The sequence below is a fragment of the Emydura macquarii genome, unplaced genomic scaffold, assembly GCF_026122565.2.
Source record: "Emydura macquarii macquarii isolate MOO-44397 ecotype Brisbane River unplaced genomic scaffold, CSIRO-AGI_Emac_v2 contig_587, whole genome shotgun sequence".
In the NCBI taxonomy this organism is placed as follows: Eukaryota; Metazoa; Chordata; order Testudines; family Chelidae; genus Emydura; species Emydura macquarii.
The window spans coordinates 14,407,481-14,430,877 of NW_027130724.1; the positions used below are offsets into that span (position 1 = coordinate 14,407,481).

General features: G+C 39.9%; 1 protein-coding gene across 5 annotated transcripts in view; it reads right to left on the reverse strand.

Moving 5' to 3' along the window:
* DENND5A (DENN domain containing 5A) overlaps positions 1–23,397 on the reverse strand; it is a 96,543-nt gene that overhangs the window by 41,439 nt on the left and 31,707 nt on the right. For all 5 annotated transcript variants that reach the window (XM_067540760.1, XM_067540759.1, XM_067540764.1 and 2 more), the window contains exon 5: positions 9,071–9,258. In XM_067540760.1, coding sequence (XP_067396861.1) covers positions 9,071–9,258 — 188 coding nt within the window. The remainder of the gene's footprint in view (positions 1–9,070; positions 9,259–23,397) is intronic.

Consider the following 23,397-nt stretch of genomic DNA (forward strand, 5'->3'; position numbering starts at 1 on the left):
CAGAGAAGCCAATCAGAGAAAAACGACTAATCTTTGAGGTCAAGTTTTATAAATAAAGCTTTATAAATATGGTGCAAGAGGTCACGTACTGTACTAAGGGCTTGTTTTGTTTAATAAAAATAGATTTGATATGCTGTTTTGTGTGTTTAATTCAATTCTAGTTCCCATCCTAATGCAGCTTGACACAAATCATGAACAAAGTTAATTATCTAATAAATGGGCAATATATCATTCCCTGTTTCCTAATGTACTAAAAATGTACAATTAGAGTCTGAAAATATTAAGCTATACAATGGCTTCAATAAATGCATATATATATAGTGTACACTCCTAAGGAGCAAAAAGATATACCAAATCTAGAGTAAACACTAAAATTAGTTATAACCATTAAAACATATCAACCAATGAATGCACCTTTCTTTAGAAGAGTAACTGAAGTGCACATGGAAAAGTTGATTAAAATCAAGGCTTTCCACTTCCTGACTTCAATTGCCTTGATTTAAATCAATCCACCCCGTGTTGCAAGATTCCTATATTTGCAGGATATTTGGGAAAGTGTTGATTTTTTTTTTTTTTTTTTTAAAATGGGAGTGGGAAGGAAGAGGCATTGAGTCCATTACTTGACACTGAGTCCATTTGCATAGTTACTTGATTTTTTCCCTCTGTTTTTAATTATACGTGCATTAAGAGTTGGATTAATATGTTCTATAAACTGAAGTGTACAGAAGTTTTCACCATTCACTCAAAGAGCTCTGATGACCTATTCAGGGGCCTGGGCATGCATGCACGCACGCACACTAGTCTCTGTTTTCAGAGAATAAGAAAACAAACATATTTACTTTGCCATACAGGCCTAGCCTATTGGTTTATTGGAAGCCTCTAGCTTCAGACACTCTGATGCTTCAGAAGACAGTTAAAAAAATAGCATATTTAGGATACATCTATGCTGCAATAAAAAGACCCGTGGCATGGCCAAAGCTGGCACAGGTCAGCTGACTCTGATTCTGGGGCTCTGGCTCCAAAGCCAAACGTTTACACTGCAATTTTTAGTCCTGAAGTCCAAGCCCTACAGTCCAAGTCAGCTGACCCAAGCTCCGAGACTCAGTCTCATGGTTTTTCCATCATATCCAACATTGCATCCAACTGTACAATAAAAGGATTCTTCCCAGCCTCCTGCAGTAATCAATCATACTATGCTCTGAAGCACTAAAATGTTATATGGTTTGAATGGTATAGTTTAATGTCCAGCCTGTAGTGTAATCAAACTTTTATGGTCCTAAATAAATAGGGCTTTAAGTCTATCAATCTTATGAGTGTAATGGGTAAATCAATTTTCATAGATTCATATGGTGAAATCCTAGCCCTGTGAAGTCAATGGCAAAACTCATTTTACCAGGATGGATCATTGTGATAAATCTAGTCTGTCCTCCTATAGAATACAAGCCAAAAATCTCACTCAGTAATTCCATCAAGCCCATATCTTTCCTTTTCGGCTCCATTTAAAACATAAGAGGAAAATGTATCAATGTTTCCCAAAAGGACACTTACAATGCAGAGAAAATAGCTTATTCGATGAGTACGTTCCCACCCTGTCATTATGCTGAAAATAGGAAAAAAAAACAAAAAACCTTCTATTTTGAACATTAACGTGCACATTGCATGAACTCAGACTCCTGCATCTACATAAAACAGAGTCAAAGCCTGAGTACAGCAGAGGGGCTGTCTAGCACAGGTTCTCAAGCTGGGGGGTCACAAGCCAGCATCAGAGAGAGTTGCTTTGCTCCCTTCCACTGTAGTTAGACAGGAAGAGGTTTCTAAAAAAAAAATGCTTCTCTTGACATGGGGTTACAGTATGAAGAAGGTACAGAAGCACTAGTCTGAAGCATTTTTAAGGCACCTCTCACCTTGGTATCCAAGGGTCCAACCCTGCAAAAACTCATGTGCTTAGCTTTATGCACTCGAGTCAAGGGAACTTAAGCACATGCATAGTGGATGCAGGATCAGGCCACCTAAACCCAGGCACCTCTACAGAGACAAGAGAGACACTGAATATGCCTACAACACCAAGGGAAGCCTTTTAAAAGGCTAACTGCAATGGCATGACTGACAGCAGACTTTAGCCCCATAAAGGTTGTGTTGTCTAGAGAACATTTTTATGGGTTCTATGTTCCCAGGAAAATTTCTCTTCCATTCCTGCAAGCATCTGTGATCTTTTACATTTATTCACAGCACTTTTGCTCTTCATACCAAACCAGAATTTGCAGGGGAAAATTGCTGGTGGCAGCAGTAGCAGCTTGAGAAATTAACTCTCCAAATGGCTGTCTTAAAGCTGAGGTAGGAATGACTTAAAATTGGTCACCCTCACAACGTAATCTGGGGCTGAATGTGCAGTATCCTCAAGAAATAATCCTAGCAATGAATAGGAGAAACACACAAAGCAGCCATTATCATTCAAATTAACTCTCTTGGTCCAGATGATCTAATGTGTTGGAATTCAGAGAAACAAAGGGCTTTTTTCAAGGGCTTTGTTTTGGAACAATAAAACAAAAAACAAAACAAGGCCATTGTTAAAATCCAGTTTGAGAAGTGAGATCTTTGCAGTGGCTGGGATTAGAATACTGATGGAGACATCAGCAGAGGGAGAAGCTTTGGCCTAAGGCACAACTTCATCTTCCAAGTGTCACCTTTTCCGCATTCTGACTTCATCAGAAAAGAAAAAGAAATGTGCTGCCCAAGATCACAGGGACCACCACATCATTCAAAACAAGTGTTTTTAGCAGACACTACTGGTGGTTTGACTCTCCCAGCAGTTACTGAACAGGACTGCTCAATTTCACCAGAAATTTCAAATGATTACTATAGTATTTGAATTTCCACTGTGCTTTCCACCCACATTTCTTCTCATAGAAAGAAATGAAATATACAAATAAGCCCTGTACGATGAAAAGCCCCAAATAAATTGTTGCAATATTCTCAATTTATTTTAGCAAGCACATTACTTTAAAAGATAAATTAAAAGAAACACAGAAAACATTCAGATGTTATTGCTAGCTAGGTTTTTATGATTTGCACAATGGCTAGTGTAACCAGCTCTGATCTACATTACTGATAAACAAACCACGCTTTTAGCACTAATGTTAAAAATATTTACGGTAAACTGCTTTATCCTTCCCTCCACTTCAATTTCTACAGAAATGTCTTCCTGTACAGCCCCTCCCCTTTCCTTCTCTGGTTTCCTTAGAGGTCTGTGATACAGTCACTAGCCCCACAAAGGGCACAAGATGCTGAGCATGCAGTCTCCAATCCAACAAAATATTTAAGCACATATATTCAGCTTTGAGCAACTGAGTAGCAGAATTAGCATGCTGCAGGATTAAGCCCTGTATACACTGTTTCAAAGCTTTAATTCCTTTTATCTGATTTTGCTGCACTACAAGAATTCAGGCTCTTTCAAGACCCTATGGAACATGGATTAATTTTACCCTCTGCAGTTGACATTCCAAAGTATCCAAGACCTGGTCTACACATCCATTTTGTACTGCTGAATGTCTACTGCTGTTAGAGTTGTGATTTTCTAATCAAAATAGTTATACTTGTACAAGCCCTGGAGTGGACACATTTATACTGATATTTCCGTACAAGAATAGCTATTTTGGCACAAATCTATAGCATTTTAATGAGTACTATTTCCACCCATTGGGGCTACACCGCTTTAACTATACCAGTATAATCAGGGTCTGTCTACTGTAGACTTTACTCAAGCTAACTGCCAATTAACTTGAGTTAGCCCATATATTTGTACATACAAGTCTGGACACTCCACAAACATTTGTTTCTGGACACAAGTGTTAAAAACAGTTGAAATCTAGAGTTTAAAACTCTAGTGGAGATACACGCAGACATACCTGCTGTGTTTATAATGGCAAGATTCTATTCTTAAACGTTCTCCATTTGCAAAGCACTGACTAGCTAGTTCTTAAAACTCAGTTCTCTTCCATTTGTCTAAATTAGGTACTTCACATTTCTTATCTGAATTCTCTCCCTTTGGGTAAAGGGTTAGCGATAAAAGGCTCAGTCTTGTAATTCCACAAACTGTGTGTCAAAATCTGTTTTTCCTGAACAACTCAAAAAACAATAAGAAGTTATGAATGGGTAAAACTCCTCTTGACTTACACATGGTGTAAAAATTAAGACAAATTTGATTTCTACAATCAGAAGTCAAGGAAGGCAAGATTTGGAAATAGACTCATATATAATTATTCTGACCTGTGTGCAATATGAAAAGTGTTCCAGACTTCGAGGTACAAAAGACAATTACAGTGTGTATCACCACTGTTGGTGATATTAATAGTTTGCTTTTGCCTCAATAAAACTATTAGGCCCTACAAGGGCTTTTTGTACCGTTGCATGGTGCCATTTTTTAGTTGCTTTACATTTCCACTGCTGTATAAACTGAAAAGTAGAACGTTATTTTATTTTCTCTCTTTTAAAATTGAGAATATTGGACAGTGTACGTTCACAGTAATGTGTAGTTTTTATATCAGCCTGCAGCTGCATTTCCAAATATATTAAAGCTGACTGCTGATATTACTTGTTCCCGAAAACACTGGTAACAGAAATTGATCTTTGTGATTGTACTAATACTTAAGAATCCCTAGCAAAAAACTCTCACCTGCTATTCCAGACAGAAAATGACAACACATCTTAAAAATAGGCAAGAAAAACTCCAAAATAAATGGTCACAATAAGCTGTATGGACATTTCCTTAGTAAGGATCTCCTTTTCTTCCCTTTCTATTTGGCCTCGTGGGCAGGTGCATGTATTTATATAGAATTAAGCTGCTCTATGGATCCACCTTAGCAGATCTCCAAATTCCCTCACATACCTGAGTAGCTCTATCCCCAGTTTGGGGCACACCAAAAGCACATTGTGCCCAAAGACCAAGGTTTGCTTGCATGTAGCATTCATCCATAATGCGTGGGAGAGGACACAGATGCATGTTACTGTGCTCTGCAGGCCCTCTTGAATGTAGCTTGGTTTACTTTCCAAGAACAGATTATCTGATAGCATTCATATCACTTCACAGTACCTTTAGTGTACTCCTGGTAATTCAGGAAAAACCCAAACTAACTCCAAAACAAGTCTCCAAATAAAAAAGTCTTCTTGCAAACTACCGACGTTAGATTCCAAAGATGGAGCATCACAGCCAACCCTAGAAAGGGAGCAACTCTGTAAGACCTAAAGTCTGCAATCACCAGTGATGATCATCAGTTCTGCTACATTAGAAAAACATGTGGTGTAAAAAACTCTCAGTAGTATTGAAAGTAAAGTGGAAAATATTTCTGACCAATTACTAGGAGTAGTCACTTATGTTACAAACCATGAAAACAAGGCCGGACAGCTGGAAACAAAGCTTTTAAAAATAAGTGGAAATTGTCAGAGAACAAAATAAGAGGCTCCAATTTATGGTTCATGGGGGAAGGAGGGGAATGAAGAATACTGAGGAGGAAAGTTGCAAAACTATTTAAGGCTTATGCTTTTTAGCACCTCAGCTTCCCTCTTATCTGCCAGCAGATTATCTTCAAGAAAAATCTATTTCCTCTTTTAAACCTAAGACCATTTTGACTGCATACAGAGCAATTAAAAATACATTTGTAAAAGCAGCCAAACACTCAGACGGATCCTAAATATAAAAAAATCCTATACATATCCACGTTATACTGCCTCACCACTAAACAGGAGAAGAGGTGAAGAAACCTGCCATACTTTGGGACTGACTGTGGCTTGTCTTTATTTGGAAAAAATATTTTTGGACTGTAGAGCCCATACTTACATCTGATGAGGCATAACTTCCTTTCTGCTTAGAAAGTATTAGCTATCTAGTGAAGCAGCAGAGGCAAAGTGACAGACTGAATCTGAACTAAGTTTTATCTGTACTTCCACAGTGTGCCTTCAAAGAATAAAGTATACTCACTGGATGTAAGAGTGGTACAATCTGGCTCTTTGAACAAGAAATTGAAACATTTCAACTTCAGAGGAGTCAGATTTTAGTCCAGGCTATTCCAGAGTCTGGTTTAATTATACTGAAACATCCCTTCCAACACTACATTTTCTGCAGAAGAGTCTGTTCTATCTGTGAGGTGCTATAGAAAGCCAACTTCTAATTCTGCAAAAGTTTTTTGTAACAAAACTTCCCAAATGTAAATGCTAGAGGGGGTACTTTTAGCATATAGGGAGTGGATACATTCTAATTTATATCTTTTAGGAATATTGAGAAAGCCGTTCAGCCAGCCATTTACTTGTCTAATAATTTAAATTCAAAATGTGAAATAATTTTTAATTTATGTTAAGTTGGTAGGAAATTTTCTCCAGATTCTAAAGACTAGCTCTCCCCCTCTATGGAGAAGGGGCCTTATTCACCTGTTACATACTATTCACTTTTATGTTACTGTATAAATAAAGTCCATCCACTAATAAATCATATTTATTACCAATACACATATGCACGCACACACATTTATTTCACTCCAGCTGGGCAGCTAAAAAAACTAAAAGGAAAAAAAACCAATATTAGCTATTATAATTGGGCCCATCAAAAACAAGAGCAACAGCTGCAAGCAGAAGTAAGCTGAAGTAATTGACCATTCTCAAAATTCTGCATGTTCCTGCTGGCGTCATTAATGATGCGGGTCGGCGTTAGCTTCACTAGAAAATACACAAAGCACTCATGCTTATTAAAAAGAATGTGACAATATCTGTAGGGAAAGATTTAACTTTTCAGTTCTTAAGATAAACAACTGAATATAAACACTAGTTGATATACAGATTTGAATAACAAAGGGTTGGCATGGTGACTAAAGTGGAGGTTTAAAGAATAATGACCACTCAACTATCAAGAGGCCTTTTTAGGAAGTTTTCTATGTCAAGCTATGTTTCTGCACTGCTGGATAATGAAAAGCTCGTATTTTTTGCAAAATTCTTGCTGATTTCTCTTTTATCATGTGGAAAAAACATAAGTTAAAATTACAACAAAGAGGCAACTAGATGAACAATGAAAATAGCCATGAGTTTATGGACATCGTTAAGGTTCCATAACCAGTATTTACCCATATTTTCCCATTCTCTACTCAGCTATTTTTGGGGATGGATTTGTCCTGCCTACATTAGCATTTAAACTGATTTCAACACCAGTTGGACCATGCTGTCCAAGTTGCATTTCACAGCTATTAATTCTGAAAGCAATATCTGCTGAAAAAGGCTAGGTGCCTGTGTCACTCAAGAAAATATTGATGGTCATTGTTCATAGACTTTAAGGTCAAAAGGGACCAATATGATCATCTAGTCTGACCTCCTGCACAACGTAGGCCACAGAACCTCACCCACTCACTCCTATAATAGACCCCTAACCTATGACTGCGTTACTGTAGTCCTCAAATAAGGGTTTAAAGACTTCAAGATACAGAGAATCCACCAGCAAGTGACCCATTCTACAGAGGAAGGCGAAAAACCCCCAGGGCCTCTGCCAATCTGCCCTGGGGGAAAATTCCTTCCTGACCCCAAATATGGCGATCAGCTAAACCATGAGCATGTGACTCATCAGCCAGACACCCGAGGCAGAATTCTCTGTAGTAACTCAGAATCCACCCCACCACATCTAATGTCCCATCACAGGCCATTGGCATTTTTACCACTAATAGTCAAAGATCAGTTAATTGCCAAACTAGGCTGCCCCATCATACCATCCCCTCCATACATTTATCAAGCTCAGTCTTGAAACCAGCTAGGTTTTTTGCCTCCACTGCTCCCCTTGGAAGGCTATTCCAGAACTTCACTCCTCTGATGGTTAGAAACCTTCATCTAATTTCAAGTCTAAACTTCCTGATGGCCAGTTTATATCCATTAGTTCTTGTGTTCACATTGGCAGACATCTGCCAGCCTGGTGCTCTCACTCAACTCAGAAATGGAGATCCCCTAGAGCAGGGGTGTCAAACATACGGCCCGCAGGCCGCATCTGGCCCACGAACCTTTTTGATCCGGCCCGCGTTCAGCCAGTTTAAGTGAGTCGTGCTGCTGCCGAAAGTTTCTCTGCGTATGGCATTGCCACTTTAAGAGAGTCTTAAAGCGGCTATACCTTCCTCCGCAGAGCCCAGCTGCTGAAAAGCGGAAGACACCCTGAATTTTTTGGCGGAGGATATTGCTCCTAGAAATCCCTTAAAGCGGCAATGCAGTCAGTCCGGCAACAGGGCCCCCCGCAAAATCCCGCCGCTGAAAAGGGCTGATGCCGCGCCGCCGAAAAGGGGAAGATGGCCCGAATTTTTCGGCGGAGGGTATTGCATGGCCCCTGTGAAGTGCAGGTTATGTGCATTTGGCCCGTCGCCATCAGCGAGTTTGACACCCCTGCCCTAGAGGTTTTTGGAGTTGAACAGCATGGGAAGGTACCTTCTGTATGTTAAGTTCAAGCCCATCAGGAGTGGAGCTCTACTCCTATTTGGTTTAGGAGCCTCAGGCTGACAGCCATTCCCCTGTGCTTAAGCCCATTCTGCACACCCCAATTACCACAGCCAGTCAAACAAGCTGGTGGTGGTGGGCAAAGGGGACAAAATACATGTAATGCAGCCATTTGTGCAGCCCCAAGCCCATATTTAGATTGTCAACTCCTTGGGGTAGTGATTGTCTTTCTGTTCTGTGTCCGTACAGTGCCTACCACACACTTGCTGTCAAGTAGCAACAAATGAGCACTGATTTCGCTGTAGAACAAAAATGTATTTTTTCTTCAAGTACCTTTACTGCATTAATATACTATAACTGGTAGATTATAAAGTTTAACTTTAGTGCAGCAGAAAGTTTCCAAACCAGTGAGTTTTATTTCTCTCTTTCATTGGAATAGATTTTATCTGATGTCCTCAATGAAATCCGTCAAACCAAGGCAAATAGGAATGCCCATAATGTGTATTTACACTTTACACGTCCTATTACAGATGTCATTGTTCACTCAGTTTCTCTCTCACTTCTCCCAAAATAACCTGATAGCCATGTAAAATATCTATCAGTCCAGCCATGCTCCTCTCACCTCTTGAGGCAGTTCCAGCTTAGACCTGTCATCCAGTCCATTGGAGTGCAAGCCCATCAAATAAGGGACAGGGGCATCTAGGAAATGAAGGAGAGAGGCTGGCAGGATGGGAACATATACATGCTGCCATTGGAATGGAAACATTAGTGCTGTGATGGTCTCTGCCACAGTCATCAATCTCTGGTAATCTAAAAGTCAAACAAGAAAGAAAGATATTTGTGAAAGAAATACACTTAAACTCAAGCCAGTAAGTTAATGGGATGCTATCTAGTTTGAATTGGAAAGTCCAAATGTTATTGTTGCCTAGAAGGCAGCACACAGAGCCCAGAGTGTATTATCTACACCATTGATACTCAGACCTCAGTGGTTCAGGAGCCAAATCAGTGATCAACATTAGCCAAAAGAGCCAAAATAGTGCAAATTCATTGTTTCATTTACACACACACACACACACACACACACACACACACACACTCTTATTCTCACAGCAAAATGACTGACCAGGTATTCTACAATTAGTTAACAACATAGTAAAAGCATCTTGATTAATAAATAAATCACACAGTGTTTTAATATCATGTGCTGCAAAGAGCCATAGGACACACATTAAAGAGCCACTTGCAACTCCTGAGCCTCAATCAGTATCATCAATCTACACAATCTCTTTTGCTAAGTCACAGATTCTTCTGTATTTCAGTGCATTCTGAACATAGTTAAGAAAGGGCTTAATTCAAAAAGTTGGTCATGCTACAAGTCATACAGCAATAAGAAAAGCTGGTCCTGGCATTCGTCTGGTCACTCTCTGCTATTAAAACCAGATTGCAGATACTAGGGCACCATTTTGAGCCTGGAGGCAGTATTACTGTGGGATAATATATCAGTATTTCCAGTATAATTCCCATTTGCTATGGGTTTATTTATAACGTCACTATAAAAGTTAGCACCAGGCTGAAACCCAACTTACTTGGTACCTCTCAAACAATTTTGTTTTTAAAATGTGTTTATTAAAAAACTGCTGCACTTCATTTTGTACAGCAAGAAGCACAACATCGATGGTCAGCAAATAATTGGGTACGGTAATCAGGAACAGCTTCATTTGCATTTGCAACTGATTATTATATAGTCCTAGTTCTTGCCAAATGTTAAATACTCAGGACAGATTTTTAAAGGGTGATGAACATCACATGTCTAATATGCTGCTATCTAAAGCTATTTCTAAAGGAATTTTACTAGAGACACTTATTAAGCATGCATACTACAGCTTTGTGCCAAAGAAAATACTATTTACAGAAGAGATTTTATCATTCCTAATAGCTCTGAAGCCCTTGCCCAATCTATCAGGTATTAGCAATAGAAGAACTTCAAACGGTCCAGTGGTTCAAGTCAGATAAGCACTTGAAAGTTCAGATGGTTTAGTTGACCTGTCTAAGCTTCTTGCTCTACAAACTGGGATGGGAAATATCGCATGAACAAGCTCCCAAGACTCTTAATTCCCACTTCCAGTCAAGATGGACATACAAGAACACAGTCTTTCTCTCAGCACCTCAGCAATGCTTGATTCTAGCCAGAATCTGCATTTTTAAAAAAATGAATAATGAAAAAAGGAGGGAAAATAGTTCCCTCTTCTCCCCAACATCAAAGAAGAGTTTTGTTTTCTTCTTCTCAACCGGTTTACAAAATCTAGTAAATATAAATTTTGAAATGCATCTGAATACACGGCCCATCATTATGGTTTCAAAACCTGCTACACACAGTGTCAAATCTCATCTATTGAGGGAGGAATTGGCAAAGGGGGAGAGCAAGAATCTTTTTTTAATAAAAAAATCCTAAGTGTCCATAAATTCAAAGTTATGCCTGAAATTCCATCCTTATCAGCCCTACTCAGTGTTCAGACTGCAGAATATAAAGTTGCTTAAAGACCAATGCGATTTTGAAGCAAAACTAAATGATATATGTCAAGGACAAAGTTGCTGACTTAATTGTGGATTCCATAGGAAATAATGCTTTTTTTTTTTTTTTTTTTTAAACTAACTTAGGTCCTGATTCTGCAACTTATGTCTGGGTACCATGGTCTGTCTGCCTGCACAAAGTTACTTGCAGATCATTATTTTAATCCAAGTCTGACTGCAAGGGAGAGTGACAAATAAATAGTGACAAAGAGACAGGGAGGAGGGTTGGGGGGGGGGGGGGGGGGGGAGGGGAAATCTTCATTCTACATTTCATGTTTTCATTTTAAAAGGGAATTTTTAAAAGCAGTCATGCACATAAATACTGGAGTCCAGCAGTTGCAGAATGGAAATGTTAATCTGAAAGAACAAGTCTCAAAAACATTCATTTCCTAATATAGAAAAAAATAGGTCTATAAAAAATTCTTGCTGGTTAATTAAGTGGTGTTCTTCTCTATTACATGAATTATTACTTAGAATTAGTATTAGCCTTCCCAATTATTCTATTTATGGAGCAACACCAGTATCTCCATAGTTAATATTTTCATTCCTTTAGCAGCCACAGCTGTCTAGATACCTAGGGATGCTGTCGAGGTACCTGAGGATGCAGTCACCTTTGAGAGTCAAGTTATTCCCAGCTACTTAAACTGTGGTATATATCTTCAAGCCACTGCAGCCACACGCTCCAGGCTTCATTAAATTAGAGCTATGTCTAAAAAATATTGGATTTAAGAAACCTGCAACCAGAGATCAAGATGTGAGGATCACTGTTGATGTATCTTGCAGATGTGATGGCTGCATAATCAAAATTGTTCAGTGACCTTAATTATACATTGTCCACACTTTTCAAAATGTATAGTTTTTAGCAAATCATTATTTTCTGGCTTTACAGGGTGAAATTCAGTCCTAGTGTAATTGCAGTAACTTCAGTGGAGTTGCACGCACTTATGCAAAGCTGAATTTGGCCTACCATATTTGTTTAACAAATGCAATTATTTTTGTGTCTCTCCTTTCATCCCATAAATAACTATTTTTTTACACGTCTTAAATATTTTTGTCTAAAAATGGACACATTATTGCTGTAAACAGTGACCCACACACAGCTGCCAGTGACTAGAAAGTCCAGTCTACATCTGTTCCATACTATTTTTACCTCTTTCCCCTTTGATCTCTGAATTTAATTAAGAGGATGTTTAAATCAACCCTGCTGGTGTATCTTACACACTTTCCCATAGCCTGACTCATGCAGGCTGAAAACACACTGTGGAAAAGCCCTAACAAAAGGTATTACTTTTGTGTTGTTTTTGCTTTATTTACTGTTTAGTGGATTAAACCAGTGTTTCCCAATCTTTTAAGTAGCAAGTACCCTCTAACTTCTGAAAATTTTAATAAATGCCCCAACACTCAATTTTCCACGGGATTTTATATTTACAGACTAATGTGAGACATATGTTGGAAGAAGGGCTGAGTATATAAGGCTGTGATATGACAGATGTCAGATCTAGTGTGGGTAGGGTTACCACCTTAACACCAGGAGAGCACAACTCAAGTATGTACCTGGGCTAGAGGTGATGTTGGCCAAAGCTAGGCTTTGAGTGGCATGCCAATGCTGGGGAATATAAAGTGCCACACCAAATTTTTTGCCATAGATTTGAGAGGAGGAAGGGGTGAGAGAGAGACAGGGAAGGAGGACGAGAGAGAGAGAGACAGGAAAAGAGGGTAACTGGTAAAATCTGCGGCTGTCATAGTTGTCAATTTCACTGCTCAGCTAGAGCAATGAAATCTACAAGTTTTCTAGGCACTGGGCTGTGAGCCAGGGAGGGGTGCTGCCACCTGGGCAAGTTGCAGGCAGCTGCCACCTGGCTGCCAGTGCAGGAGGTGGGTAACTGGCACCCAATCTGAGCTGGGGCAGAGGAGGCTTCTGCACCAGCTGGGACCCAGCGATGTGGGCAGACGGCTGCTGCCTGTCTTCAAGCCGGGGCGTGCTGGAAGCTGTCCCTTGGCTCAGAGCCGGGGCGTGGGTGGCTGCCACCCAGCTACGAGCCCAGTTTGCGAGACGCAGGAGGCTGCCACCGGGCTCCCACCTGGGAGCTGGGACCCGGCGGGAAGCAGGCTGCTGCCGCCCGGCTTCCCCAGAAGTCAGCAGCTGCTGCCCGCCTCCCCTTCACTCTGTTTTCCCTGGGTACCCCCTGCCTGTGTCTCACGTACCTCCAGGGGTACGCGAACCACCGGTTGAGAAACTATGGACTAAACTATCTATAGGTCTTGCATGTAATCAAAAGCCCTTTTACCTTTGTCCTTATTACTGTTTTTATTTACTTATTATTTACCTTACCTTATTAATGTATATGAATTATTCCAGAAGAAAGATGAAAAGGAAGAGGTTTAGACAGACTAAAGTTTGTCTTAAAAAAAAAAAAAAAAAAAAAGCAGCAGCAGAAGGGAGGGGAAAATCTCTGCCATATTCAACATCAAACGTGCAGTGATTCACAAATACGTATTTGGTTCTCTTTCTGTGTAAGTGGCATGCAGTATATTAACTGACCCAACCAGATATATAAAAAAAGACACCTGTGGGGAAGGGGGAAGTACTTGACATTTGCATGATTTCCTGCCACCCTTCTCCATTTTTTGATGAAAAGTTTCCAAAAAGCACACACACCAAGGGAATTAAAATCCTGGTCTTCAGAGAACTGAAAATCAAATTGAATACCCAGCTTGTTCACAGTACTGAACAAACAGTTGTGGATTCTTCTTTTAGGCCTTGCTTTACTGGGTTTTGGTTTTTGGTTTTTTTTGCAATATTGTAGCACACCCCTAGCCTAGGTGCACTATACTGGGTAAAAAAGAACTGGTTGGCACTGATGTAATTTATCCTTACTTTAAAATTCGAGAAAGTTGTGCTGGCACAACTCAGTCATTATGCCAGTGAAACACACCCACCTTGGGGAGTTTCACTAGTGCAGCAACATTGGCAGAAACACACTCAACATAAAAGGTTTTGGAACAACAGTTCCCAAGTTTTTGAAAACCTGAACCCTTTCCTTGAGGAAAATTAAGCCATTGCCCTTCTCACCCCACGACCTTACCTTATATTGTTAAAGATTTACTCATGGTTTAAGAATTGTATTTTAAAATGCATCCTTAACTTTTCATTCCCTAGATTTTTATATACTTCCTTTTCTTTCTTACAGGCATAAGTGAGCACTGAAATAATTAGTGGTGACATTAAAATATCACTTACATCTAAATTAACATTCATGGACATGAATTAAGCGGTTCACCCCTCAGATCTGTTGTTTCAGGCTCTCTGCAAACTCAGATAGACACCTTTGCCTCAGCTACACTGGCTTTGTATTTTCAAAGTCTTATACACAACTGTAACAACTGAAGACCTTAAAGAAGACTGAAGAACAACTGAGAAGTCTGTCCCATACCCCTCAGCTAGCCCTTCATGTATCCCACCAGTGGGATATGCCGCCTCAGAGTATAGCAACAACACTTCTCTGGGAAATATCGGGCACACAGTACAAATGGGAATCAAGCTATTTTACTGACTGATACGCAATGACAAAAACCAACTTCCTTCTTTACCTGGTGAGATTCTCAATGAACTTCTATAAAGAAGGCTCATTTTAGAACAAGACTGCCCTATGCCCATTTTTAGTTGATTACTTCAGGCAAGATGAATTAGGCCTTGTAGTGCACAACAGAAGCAATTTTCATCATTGCTCATCAGTAACTCTGGCATTTAAAAAGTCTACCACCATACAAGATATGATAAAAGTCTTCACAGCCTTTTCTTTGCTGACAGACACTTGTCATTGAAACTACAGTAAATCCACAATCCATAGAATTTCACCTCCAGGACAAACCATGACACCAGGACCCACCACTCGGACCCTACATGAAATTCCATCATCATCAATTTAAAAAAAAAAATCTCCCTAACTGAAACCAAATTATCAGGACTCTCCATGGGACTGAACTTCTGCTTCACCACAGATCATGATGCCATACTAACATGGGGAGAACTAGAAGAAGTCTTTTGCCAACTTGGCTTCAAAAATATTCTTTCACAACAATGACGACACCACCCACAACTACCATGTCCCCATCAACAGTCAACATAAGAAAAAAAAAAGATCTGATTGGACAACCTACAGTGGATGAAACCACATACTTTATTATTACATTGATTGATTCAGAAAAAAAATTGATTTGAAATCCTTAAAAAAAAAAAAATCACATCCACCACAATCTTCCCACTTCTGAGAGGACAGCTAGTAGGTCTCTGATATCCAACCACCAGACAACAATCATACCAGCAGACAAAGGGGATGCCATCATAGTACTCAATCATGATAACTATGTCAACAAGGCCAACCAACCACTTTCCGATACTACCTACTATACAGAACTCAAAGACAACCCCACACCACAATTCACTCATCAAATCCTTCCCCAAACAACTCCAACTGAAACGCTACATCCTCATCCCCCACAAACCCACCCTAGGGTGAAACCAGATAATCACTGCACTCTAATTAACTCACACAGAAAAATGATAAAACACCATGTTATTGCTGGATGAACACTTCACAAAACAATCACTCCATATCTGACCTCTCAGTGTTCATCCTCAAAGGAAACCTGCACAACACCTTCAAAAGATGAGCCTAGGAGCATAAATTCATAACTTTTCTAGACACTAAAAATTATGGTCTTAATAAAGACACTGGATTTATGGCTTATTACAACAATCTGTAACCCACAACCTCCCCTCCTTTTTTTGTCCTATGACTGCACAACAGTCATGTTAACAGGTCACTTCATCTTGAATAGTCTCTTAGAATGTGTTAAATACTTATGCTAAACAATCTGTTCCATCTTGTATTTTGCTGTGACACTCTGAATACCTTTCCCAGACCTGAAGAAGAGCTTGTGTAGCTCAAAAAGCTTGCCTCTTTCATCAACAGAAGATGGTCTAATAAAAGATACTCTCTCACCCACTTTGTCACTTTTAAAAAAAATTATTTCTAGGTTTCACCTTAACAGCAGCGTTGGACAAATCTTTTTTCAATATTTACTGGTGATTATTTTTGCCTCGAGCTAAACATGTACTGATCATACCTGAGGAGAAAATAACTATTCCGTTCACTGAATAATAATATAGCTTCTAATAAATGTGAATTGAGACAATGATTATCAATAAATACAAGGGGGTTGTTGTTTTGTATTTAAGAAAAAGCAAGCATTTTGGCTTAAGAAACTAACTTCAGTTATGTTTTTGATCACTGAATGTTTTTATACTTCTGCCATTTGTCTACATGGGGATGTTAAATCAGATTAGTTTGTTAGCCTGAACTTCAGCGATTTAACTACATCAAACAAAAGTGCATCCACACTGTTTTGTAATGCCATCTTGAAGTAATTTCCTTGTTAATCACAGCATCCACATGACTCTGCACTTTTTCAAATCAAGTACGCAACATTCTGAGCAGATATCTCATGGCGCAATGTTCTGCCACTCAGCTCTACGCTCTAGTTTTTCTTGAGGAACCCACAGGAATTCTGGAACTTGGAGTCTGAAACATTCAGATGATTCTTCTACTGGCTTCCCATAATACATCTGTATTTTGCCAGTGCTGTTTTAGAACTGCTGTCAGGCACTACAGAGGGCCTGCTGAGCTCCACCATCATGACAGTCATTAATATGAAAAGGACATCGCACATGTATTGGCAGTCCCATAGCTGGATGGATTTGGATGCTGCAGGAATATGGCTACAAGAGGAAAAGGAAGATGAAGTTGAACAATTACTTCTGCAGGGCATTTATCTGGAGTAGCTTTACTCAGTGGAGTTCTGTTTCTGGGCTTGCCCAACTTGCAGTGACTGGTGGGAAAGTAGGGTGATCAGATAGCAAGTGCGAAAAATCAGGACAGGTGCCTATTACCTTCCACCCCATGTAAGCAAAAGTCTTGAATATTCTAGATTGTCCCTATTAAAATCGGGACATCTGGTCACCCTACAGAAGAGAGTAGTGATCAGAATGGGAAGACACAGGCTACTTTCCTAGAAAGAAGAGCAGAACTCACCCTGGAGCTGCAGCAGCAGAACACCAACATGAGGTTCCCTTAGCATGGAGAATCAGAGATGTAGGACTGGAAAAGACCTTGAAAGGTCATCTAGTCCAGTATCATCTAGACAGGTGTTTGTCTAACCTACTCTTAAAAAACTCCCATGATGGAGATTCCACAATCTTCCTAGGTAATTTGTTCCAGTGCTTAACTACCCTGACAGTTAGGAAGTTTTTCCTCATATCTAACCTAAATCTCCCTTGCTGTAACTTAACCCCATTACTTCGGTCCTGTCCTCAGTGGATAGGAACAATTTATCACCCTCCTTTTTATAACAACTTTTTACATACTTGAAGTCTATCATATCCCCCATCTCCCTCCCCACCCAGTCTTCTCTTCTTCAGACTACACAACCCCAATTTTTTCCAATGTTTCCTCCTCGGTCATGTTTTCTAGACCTGTAATTATTTTGTTGATCTTCTCTGGGCTCTCTCTAATTTATCTACATCTTTTTTGAAGCATGGTGCCCAGAACTGGACACAGTACTCCAACTGAGCCTTATCAGTGCTGAGTAGAGTGGAAGAATTACATCTTGTATCTTGTTTACAGCACTCCTGCTTATACATTTTTTTTTTGCAACAGTATTACATTGTTGATTCATTTAGTATGTGATGCAATATAACTGCCAGATCTTTTTCTGCAGTACTCCTTTGTAGGCAAATATTTCCCCTTTTGTATTTGTATTTTTGCAAGTGATTATTCCTTCTTAAGTGTAATACTTTGCATTTGTCCTTCCTGAATTTCAACCTAATTCAGACCACTTCTCCAGTTTGGCAAGATCATTATGAATTCTAATTCTGTCCTCCACCATGCATGCAACCCCTCCCAGTTTGGTACTGTCCACAAACTTGTGCTGTCTATGCCATTATCCAAATCATTTATGCAGATACTGACTAGAACCAGACTTAGGCCAGACCCCTTTGGGACTCCACTCAATATGCCCTTTCAATTTGACTGTGAACCACTGATAACTACTCTGATTAGAGTTTTCCACCCATTTGTGCATCCACCTTAGACTGGGTTCTTCTAGGATTGAAGTGTGTAGCCATCACACTGGTGTTATGGAAGTTTGTAATGCTATTCAAGGGGTGCTGCTGTGCTGGGACACACAGCTTTGCAGTACAAGAGAGGTTATTGACAGCTTTCCATAGATAGGGTTCCTGAACTGCACAGAAGCTATTGATGGGGCTCACATGCCTATTCTTTGCCCTCCACACAAGATCCAATACTTCATGAACAGGAAAGGGTATTTCTTCTGTGCTGCAAGTCCTGGCTGATCACTGTGGAAGGTTTACAAAATATTAATGTGGTGTGATCTGGAAAGGTCCATGATGCCAGGATCTTTAGAAAGATCTGTTTTCTGGAGCAAGCATGGGAGTTGTTGCTCTCCAGATCACTCTGGACATTAATGGAGTTATTCTTCCTATTATTCTGGGAGACCAGGTTACCCTCTGTTTCCCGGGCTTATGAAGCCTTTTACTGGACACTTGGATAGGAGAAAAGAACTGTTCAACTATACCCTGATTAGCTGCAGAATGACAGTGGAGTGTGCATTTGGAAGACTGAAAAGAACATAGAGGGTGCTTCATGACAAGGAGAGATTCCAGAGAACTGGAAAAGGGAAAATATAATGCCAATTTATAACATTGGAAATAAGGACAATCCAGGGAATTACAGACCAGTCATCTTAACTTCAGTATCCAGAAAGATAATGGAGCAAATACTTAAGCAATCAATTTGCAAACACCTGGAAGACAATAAGGTGATAAGTAACAGTCAGCATGGATTTGTCAAGAACAAATCGCGTCAAAACAACCTGATAGCTTTCCTTGACAATGTAACAAGTCATGTGGATTGGGGGGAAGTGATAGATGTGGTATATCTTGACTTTAGTAAGGCTTTTGATACTGTCTCGCTCAACCTTCTCATAAACAAACTAGGGAAATACAACCCACATGGAGCTACTATAATGTGGGTATATAACTGGTTGGAAAACTGTTTCCAGAGAATAGTTACCAATGGTTCACAGTCAAGTTGGAAGGGTATATCGAGTGGTGTCCCACTGGGATCAGTTCTGGGTCCAGTTCTGTGCAATATCTTCATCAATCATTTAGATAATGGTATAGAGAGTACACTTATAAAGTTTGTGGATGATACCAAGCTGGGAGGGGTTGCAAGTGGTTTGGAGGATAGGATTACAATTCAATATGATCTGGACAAACTGGAGAAATGGTCTGAAGTAAATAGGATGAAATTCAATAAGGACAAATGCAAATTACTCCACTTAGGAAGGAACAATCAGTTGCAAAAATACATACAAAATGGGAAATACACCCTAGGAAAGAGTACTGCAGAAGAGAGCTGAAGGGGTCATAGTGGATCACAAGCTAAATATGAGTCAACAGTGTAACACTGTTACAAAACAAGCAAACATCATTCTAGGATGTATTAGCAGGAGTGTTATAAGCAAGACACAAAAAGTAATTCTTATGCTCTACTCGAGTATTGTGTTCACTTCTGGGCACCTCATTTCAGGAAAGATGTGGACAAATTGGAGAAAGTCCAGAGAAAAGCAACAAAAATGATTAAAGGTCTAGAAAACATGACCTATGAGGGAAGATTAAAAAAAATTGGATTTGTTTAATCTGGAAAAGAGCACACTCAGGGGGGAACATAACCGTTTTCAAGTACATAAAAGGTTGTTACAAGGAGGAGGGAGAAAAATTGTTCTTATTAACCGCTGAGGATAGGACCAAAGAGGCAATGGGCTTAAGTTGCAGCAAGGACAGTTTAGGTTGGACATTAGGAAAAACTAGGGTTTTTAATCAGGGTAGTTAAACACTGGAATAAATTGCCTAGGGAAGTTATGAAATCTCTACCCATTGGAGATTTTTAAGAGCAGATTAGATAAACACCTGCCAGGGATGGTCTAGATAAATGCTTGATCCTGCCGTAAGTGCTGGAGATTGGACTAGATGATCTCTTGAAGACCGTTCCAGTCCTATGATTCTATAAGGCTAGATGTTTCTCATCAGTATGTACCCTGTGTAATAAGTACTTGTCATATTTTGCAAAACATGTTTTCAGAGCAAGGGAGAGCACATGGTGGGTGAGTGAGTGCAAGAAGCACGTGAAGAAACTTTCTGAATTTTATGGACAGCCAGAGATGGCACCTCTGACCTGAGCAGTCAAGGAGACAGGGTCAGGGATGCATTCCACTCCTACTCAGAGGTCAGGAGTACTTGTGAGTAATTAATGTACTGTAACCAAGGAAATTACTGAAATGTGTTTATGTATGTACTTTTATTAGGAATGGATACCACCGCGGTGGGGATGGTGGGGTCTTACGTTATGTAATTCATAGGTGGAGCTGTACTTCAATGAAGTTCTGCAGTCAAGTTGTATCAAATAGTTTTATTGGGTTAACAGTTAAATTACACTAATTGACTTTAAAAAAAGAAGTACAGTTAACCAAGAATGTAGTGCAAGCTTGAGACTAATGGACTAATGCATGGCCAAACTGTGAAGTGCTCAAACTCCTGTATGCAATGCACTCAAAAGCATTCTCTATCTCCAAAATCGTTGACTGTTGTGGGAAAGCTCTGTATTAGGATGATTGAAATGGTGGTCCCACTATGGTGTGTTCTCCATAATTTGCAGGATATTGCAAGGTTGGAGTGCAACACATGATCTCTGTAACAAAACCTGCTCTATCACAGCTGTTTGTCTCTGTACTGTCTGTATTATGTCCCTCTCCAGGCCCGTGCACTCACTTTACAAGCCTTTGTGATTTATCCAGGAAACCATCCCTCCACACTTCTGCCTTAGCAGCCCTCTCTTGGCATGCAGTCACAGGCTCCTTGAACATGTCCTCCATTTTCTTCAGGTAGTTCTGCTATAGCTCCTTTCCTTTACTTGACACTGAGGCAAGCACCCCTCTCACCCTCATTTGCTCTGATGAGGTCTTGCAGATGTCTGCATTCTGGTGACTTCTCCAGATAGGGCTGGACATGCAGCTCTCAAGAGAGGGCAATGAAATCCAGGATCTCTGAAAGGGTCCACGTGGAAGCCTGGAAGGGCCAAGCTACTATAATGTCAGCATTTAAATGGGAAGATGACATCCCACGATAAACCGCAGCAGTACAGTGCACATTGGTACAAAGACACAATCCAGACATGAATAAATGCAGCATGGAATATTAGTCAAAGGACTGCCAGAAGTGAAGTACTTAGGAATTAGTCCACACAAATTTTAAAGCAAACAAACTCACTGGGAAGTGAAGTTACTCCTGTTCCAGGGAGGATTACTTATTGCAGTTTAAGATGCCAAATAATTCACATTTTGTATTTTAACCTAGACACAAGGCTCCTTAAGGTGAACAAACTGAAGTTAATGCAACACAGCATCCTGTGTAGACAAGCCCTCTAACTTTTTAAAAATTTTCATATCTGTATGCTTGTAAGTCAAGCTCTACTTAACTAGTACAGTGATCTCATCTGACACAAAGAGCATATCCAAAATCGTTCTAACCAACTACATTGTCACATAATCGAAAAAAATCAGGGTTCATGGCTGGCTAAAAAAAGAGTTTAGTTTTTAGGGCAAAACTTTCAAATATCGGTGTTTAAAGTTCAGCACCTAAATTCATGTAACAAAATCTAGACAAAATTTTTAAAATGAGTTAAAATTATTTCAGATTCTACACCTGCCTCTAAGTTCCTCTGCCAACTTTTGAGGTATTATCAAACTTCCCTGTTTCTATTTTTCCTTCTTGCTGTTTGAAAAACCCACAAACAAAATGAGTAATTAAACTGACCATATATAGGAAACAGTGAAACTTATGTACAAAGTGTAATTAAACATATGAAGTGAACAAGCTGGAAAACTCTTTCTAGTCTCAGTGACAAAAAATGTTATCAGTAACACTTTTTGATTATATTAAAAAAAACCTTTCAGACAGAAGTGCAATTTCTAGATTGAGTGTCTCATTGTAAGCACCAAAACAAGTGGCCACATCTTTATTACAATGGTGTTCTTCCTCTTCTGAAAGAAAAAAACAAACACAGTTAACTATGCTGATGCTAGAAAATGAGCAGGGATATCTGTTCCAATTCTCCCGTAAGTTTTGCTGTAGTAAGTTTAAAAAAAAAAAAGAAAAAAAAAAAAAGGCATTTCAGAAAAGGATATGGGGGTACTTGCAGGAGCCAGGACAAAACAAAGTAAACTTTCAATTACTTCAAAATACTTGCCAGTCCCATTTCAAGACAAATATTAATCAAAAAGTTCAGTTGTGTCTAGAGCAGCGGTTCTCAACCTTTTTTCCCCCCCGAGTACCACTCAGGGAAAAAAAAGGGGTAAGATTTGCGGTAGCGGCGAGGTTTCGCTGCGGGCGGGGGGGGAAGGGGGGACGACTTTCGGCGGCGCGTTACATGGGGGGAACAATGCCCTCCGCCGAAACCCTTCCGCCGTTTACCCATTTTTGGCGGCAGAGTTTCGCAAGGGTGGGTGGGAGGGCACTTCCTGCGGTGGATTCAGCGACGCGGTACGGCTCGCATACCACCCAGCCTTCTCCGAAGTACCACCGGTGGTCGTACCACCGGTTGAGAACCGCTGGTTTAGAGCATTTTAACAAATAGAAAGGAACCAATGCAATCTACTTGGCTGTTGGCAACTCTATCAAAGTCATGAGGTAACATGTTAGCAACTGAATATGACAACTGAGGCAAAAGTAAAACACTACAGGACTAGCACAATCCAAGAAAGTTAGCAAGCTTCTACATAAAGCTTCTTTTGTTAGTGAACAGATATACCTATAGGTGGAGAACAAGAGAGTCATTTTTATGAATATTATGATTATATTACTTACTTGATATTATTCAGTCTGACTAAACGGAATTAAATCAAAAGAGGTTGATATGAAGAGCAAGCAGAAAACCCAACAATGGTCAGAGATAAGATACCTCTATGTAAAGAACTTGAAGGGAGTTAAGGGAACAATGGGTGGGCCACTAATTGGGAAGATGCTTCTTCCATGCACTAGGCCAAATTACACAGCTAGCATGCCAAGCCTGAAATCAAAATGACACTCGCTCAAGCCGTGGGAGGCAGACCTATCCTTGCTTACAGACAGCCCCCCAACCTGAAGCAAATACTCACCAGCAACCGTGCACCATACAATAGGAACACTAACCAAGGAACCTATCCCTGCAACAAACCCTGTTGCCAGCTCTGCCCGCACAT